Source organism: Ceratina calcarata, unplaced genomic scaffold, assembly GCF_001652005.2.
Source record: "Ceratina calcarata isolate Rehan_Ccalc_2016 unplaced genomic scaffold, ASM165200v1 scaffold40.2, whole genome shotgun sequence".
NCBI classification, from domain to species: domain Eukaryota; kingdom Metazoa; phylum Arthropoda; class Insecta; order Hymenoptera; family Apidae; genus Ceratina; species Ceratina calcarata.
The window spans coordinates 169,016-174,434 of NW_017163422.1; the positions used below are offsets into that span (position 1 = coordinate 169,016).

The 5,419-nt window shown below is 47.4% G+C and overlaps 1 protein-coding gene across 1 annotated transcript; it reads left to right on the forward strand.

Annotated features, from left to right (window-relative positions):
* The first annotated feature begins 317 nt into the window (after positions 1-317).
* On the forward strand, positions 318-5,409 carry LOC108626407 (uncharacterized). Its single transcript, XM_026814813.1, has 4 exons — positions 318-369; positions 538-739; positions 2,465-2,799; positions 3,090-5,409. Exons 1-4 carry the CDS (start codon positions 318-320, stop codon positions 3,506-3,508), a joined length of 1,008 nt encoding a protein of 335 aa, XP_026670614.1. The 3' UTR covers positions 3,509-5,409.
* Positions 5,410-5,419: the final 10 nt, after the last annotated feature.

The following is a 5,419-nucleotide window of genomic DNA, read 5'->3' on the forward strand; positions in this document are numbered from 1 at the left end:
ACCTAGTTAACGATCTTCGCAATCCTTATACAAAACCATCGATTGTTACAGAAACGAGCTCGCACGATCGTCGGGGCCGGTTAGCCTCACGTTTCGCAAGTTAGCGGAGCAATTTAATCGAACCGCATGCAATTACCTGTAGATTTGCTCCGACCTCGCGCAGCTCGCGTTTCCAAATGACGCTGCCACGCCGCCGCAACAACGCGTTGATCCGCAACGTATGATCTACCGGCCAGGATTCTCGGAGAAAAATCAGCGAACCATCGATCTCTTTACCTGATCGCTGACCAACGTCCCATTAAGGTCTCGATACAACAATGTTGCCGATCGGAAGCACGCAACCGATCCCCGGCGAAGCTCCGCGGCTGCGTTGAGCGTCTCAGGACCGCGGTTCAAGGTCACTGTTCGAGTTCAACCTTTTCGTTCCCCAGTCGGAGATATGAAGAAGAGGAAGAGAGAGAGAGAGAGAAAGGGAGAGAGAGGACGAGACGAGCGGTAAAAGAAAGAAGAGAACGACGTCGGATGATCGATGGTGAGAATCGGTTGGACCAGTCACTGTGGCTTCGTACAGGAGAAGACATCAGTTGGCGGAGGAGGTGCCAGGACTCTACATTCGGCGCCTCACGCTCGAGGACCCCAGGAGTGCGAGGGAACCGTCGAGTTCAAGGTCGCAGTCCCCGGCACGCCATATCTGTCATCCAACCACCGGTTACGTGCCCTCTTCCAGGAGATCCTCGAGGTATTTTCCTCTCTCGCTTCCTCGCTTATGATAAACGCGAACCCACGTACACTCTCACTGATCTCTCGCGATTCAAGTTCGAAATTCCCTCGGCGCATCGAGACGAGACCGATCGATGCAGGTCACTAAGGATTATTACGGCTCCTCGAGAATGATTCTCGTATCAGTTTTTTCCGGTTTGTTAACATCTACACGTTCCCAGTATTTTCACGTACGACAGAATTTTTTATACTTTATAAATAAAATATAGTGATTACTGAAATGGTGCCAATAAATCTGTTGTCAAACAGAGAAACAATTAATAACGTGTTCACAATATAAATTGCATACCAGGCGAACGTCATGTTTTTATAATTCTTATCAAGTTCCGACATCTGACTACAGAAGTACGTTTCACCTAAAGATGACGTCTTATATGTATTAACATACGACTCCACGAGAGTAAAAAGTTGCAGATTTCTTAAAATAGAATTAACGAGCTCTTCAGATTCACCGTCGAGTATGCAAAAAATAAGTTGTTTAAAAATATTCTTAAACTCTTGCGGTTGCTCTTACGGTGCACTTTCAACTTCTTTAAACGATTCTTCTTTTCAAAGGAGCCCGCTCAACAAAAAAATGTTCGTATCATCGTTCCAGCTGCGGCCAAACTGCGATGATCCCTGTCCCTATAACCGCGCAACGGCGATTCTGCCAGACGGATGAATCCCCGGAGACAGGATTTCCTAGGCGATTAACCAAAACTTGGAACTGGTGAAGCGGAGTCGGGGTGGGCACGCGGATCGTTAGCGTGACGCAGGAACCCGTAATTAAACGCACTAAAATTTAACCGTCGGGACAGGAGGAACGATTGGTGCCGCGCGACTTAATAAAGCTTCGAAGGCGATCGTGCCCTCGCCACAGAGCGCGGCGCTATGACGTTATTAAAGCGACTATCGCGTCGAAGCAGGACTGTCTATCTTCATACGTCGTTTTAACGTACTTCGTTCTCGTCTTCTTCGTCGCGTTCCGAACTCTCGATTACAAATTTTTCTTCTCGTCGCTCCGAAAACGCTCCGCCAAGTCTCTTCGGGAATTCGTCTTTTTTCCATTTCAGTGGAACGTTCCGCCGGACACGAGCGTGGTATTATATTTCGTGGCTGACCCCGGACTCTGCTCGAGATCCGGGCAAGGTTACCGAGTTTATTGCGAGTTTAGAACGTGCTCTCGTTTCTCGTGAATCCACCTCCAGCGTGCCGAATCAGCCGACCCTCTTAGAAAGAATTCTTTCTTCCTCGTCGTCGCTTTCCGCCGCTTTCGTTATCGTGGCCCATTTATCGACCGCTTTCGGACGCGCTTTTATCCGCCACTTCATCGTTGCACGAGGCTCGTCCAGCTGACGATGTCTTTTAGCAAACTTTTTCTAACGATTGCGACATTTCTCATTTTTTCATTTCTTTCGTTCGAAGAACTTTACTAATCTTTCGATTTCTTGTTGTAACCTCTGATTTCATCGTTTACACTATTCCATTTTAAAAAGCAAAATCTCAGATAGAGACGATCGAGCCGTCCTTCGAGCGACGACGATGCTCGGTACTTAATTCGAATTAGATGAACACCGCGGAGACCGAGGCTAATCATCGATCCATCCCTAAAACGAAACTCAATTTTCCAGCCCGGAAACCCGTCTAATTCAGCCAGTTCTCTCTTACTCTGTCCACGATTTAATCGTGATCGCGAACGAAACAGTTATAGGTCCTGGCTGGAGAGGATCAGGAAGGAAAGGCCGCCGTTCCTAACGATCGTTTCCCTGGAGCTTCCAGAATCCCCGATTCCCCTGATCGAATCACAGGCGAGCGCGCGGTCCAGGGCCGTCGATACCAAGGACGACGTTTCGGACGAGCTTCTGGAGAAGGTCACGAGCACTGAAAGCGGAAGCGAGACGGAGCCGGCGGCCAGAGGAAGGAAAAGATCGTCGAGATCGAGGAAGTCTCGGGCAGCCGGACGCAAAGGAGGCGAGGAGTTCCTGGAATGTACCAAAGGAGCACCAACCCTCGAAGAATGCACGAAGAACATTGTCGAAGGTCAATTCGAACTACGCTCTTTCGACGAACGTTTACTCATTGGCATTCCCGGTATTCACGAACGCGTAAGGGAATCCGTTTTATGTGCGGTTCGTCTCTCGAAGTATGTATGTTCGATCGTCGATCCGCTCGTTGGGTCGGAAAATTTTCGGGAGTTTTGGTCGAGGTTCGACTAAATAAACCTTTGCTTCATTTAAAAAAAATACGATTCCTAAAAAATCTCGAGATCAAATAAAAACAAAGAAATTTATTAATTCAATAATTACTCACTGTACTCGTTACTCTTCTAGGAGCCGGTCGCCTTCGATTATCGAACTTCAACCTCGAGAATGCGAACGATTGCATTTGCTCCGAGGTATCCGGAAACGTTCGCGCCGACATTGAGGGAGACACGGAATCGCGATCCTCCAGCCCGGAAATAACTCGTACCATACGGATCGCGATGAGGCAGCACGACCTAGCGGGTTGCAAGCTCTGCGACGACGACGACGAAACGGAAGGAAATGGTAGATCGAGGCCAGAAACGAACGGCAGGAACGTTACGAGGAAAGAGTCCGTCAAGGACGAGGACGGCTGTAACGGTGTGAGCGGCGCCTTAGATTTCACGTTGAATTGCAGCAGCGTGCGACTGACGTGCCGTGACGCGAATCTCAGGATCGGGACTGGATCCGGTGAAAAGCAACGGAGGGGACTCGAAACGCAAAATTAATCTGCGCGAGGTTTGTCCGCGAATCGTTCAAATTCGTCGCTGGACAATGGAGAGCCCCGTTAATTGTTCTCCCTTACTGAGAAGAGAGAAAAATGTTTCCGGCTTTAAATGAAACGGTGATGAAAATTGCATTGTTGCTTGATGGAGAAAAATCTGTTGCGATGGAAATTCAGGAGATTTTAATTTAAACTAGGTATAGAATTTCACGAGTAAACTGAACTGTACGAAGTTTCTATTTTAAACAGTGGTAAATACAAGTCGAATATCGATCGATAGAATGATAGCATCGCTAATTCGAAATCATTGTTTTCGTAACCAGTAAATTGTTTTACTGAAACATGAATCGCCACGGTTCCATTCTAATCCGAATTACGGTAGCATCGTGGCGACCAAGCAGAAAGGAATTCGGTGGCTGGAGGATCGATCCCTCATCGCGGGAACGACCGAATTGAAGGAATTCCGTGGCTGCGATCGCCGACGCCATTAGGCCTCTTGTTTCCTTCCTATTAAACCTTCCCATTCGGTGAAAAGAGATCGGATAAACCCCGCAAACGTGGGCCCGGAACCATGAATCTCCCGCGCGGCAATAAATCGCGAATCGTTGCTTTCGATTTCCACGAAACGCCCATGGACAGACGCGCACACTATCGGGACCGCGCGGCCAGTTAGCTTATTAATTAGCTCGCCTAATAAATCGCGACTGACCCATGGAACGAAACGGAGAGAACGTGTTAGTCGCCGTCGTCTTGCGTACTAAAAAGAAGAGGAGGAAGAAAAAGCAGCAGCAGCAGCAGCAACAGCAGCAGCAGCAGCATCGGTACGAGTTTCGTCTCGCGGTGGACCAGAGCGCAAGAGATGAGAATCGTGAGTCTAGGCTGGCCCCCTCGGAAGGCCAAGCCGGCCCAAACCGGGTGAGAGAAGTTGGCCGGCTTCTCTCCTCTTCGTTCCACCTCTCTCCTCGTTCCCGTGTCCTCTCTAAGTCTCTCCGATCCCTCCTCTCGCGCGCGCTTCGACGCTCCGTTCCTCCTCGCATTTTTATTTTGTCTGTGCTCTGCTGTGTGCGCTGCTCCTTCGTAGGGCGAAAATGGTTCATGGCCGTTCCTAACTGCCGATTTGGCCACGGATCCTGCCAGAAGGATCGATCTCTCCACTTCTCGATTCTCCTGATTGTTTCCTCTATTATCATTTCCATATTCTGATTATTCACCTAGTTTTCTAGACTTTATCTACTGTAAACAAACTTTTTATTCAATTCTTTTTATTCAATTACGCACACTTTCGCTGATTACATTTTTGTACCGCTTATATTCCAGTTTGATTTTCTTTTTCATTTTCTTTTTTGAGGAATGAAGCTGTTTGTGAATGGAGCCGTTTTGTTACTAGAAGAATAGATTCGGCAGCGATTAGCGAGTAAGACAGTGAATAGGGACAATGTTCGAAGACAAGTGATCGAGTTAAGTAGGTATTCTAAAGAGTACTTGGCCGCGCAGCATCCGTAACTATGTAAGCGAGGAAAAAACTAATGACGGTGGGTCTCGGACGGAGTAACCGAGGCTCGAGGAAAAGGACGAATGTCATTTTAAAGGGAAAATAATGACGCGGTGGAACGTTCGTTCGTTTATGACACCGTAATTACGTGAATGCCGTGATTAAGCGAATTCTGGTTTTCAACGACTCTCCTATATTTTCATATAATTTGGTCAGTGAACGAGTATGAGAATGTTCAGTATTCTTCTCTATGCTTCGACAGACATAAAATTGATCTGCATATGTTCGTAGATTAAAATTTCAAGTGACCGTCCGTGGATTAATACTTATATATGGAGACCATTTAGTATTAAACGAAGTGAATGATATGGCCAAAACGAAATAATGAAATACTTCCCTTCTTCAAAATTCATACCTCCTAAA

Bases quoted from the DNA above. Each gene is read 5' to 3' on its own strand.
- LOC108626407 (XM_026814813.1), top strand. From the start codon at position 318: ATGTTGCCGATCGGAAGCACGCAACCGATCCCCGGCGAAGCTCCGCGG. The intron at 370-537 runs GTTGAGCGTCTC...ATCGATGGTGAG, and splicing joins CGGCGAAGCTCCGCGGCTGC to AATCGGTTGGACCAGTCACT. The intron at 740-2,464 runs GTATTTTCCTCT...CGAACGAAACAG, and splicing joins TCTTCCAGGAGATCCTCGAG to TTATAGGTCCTGGCTGGAGA.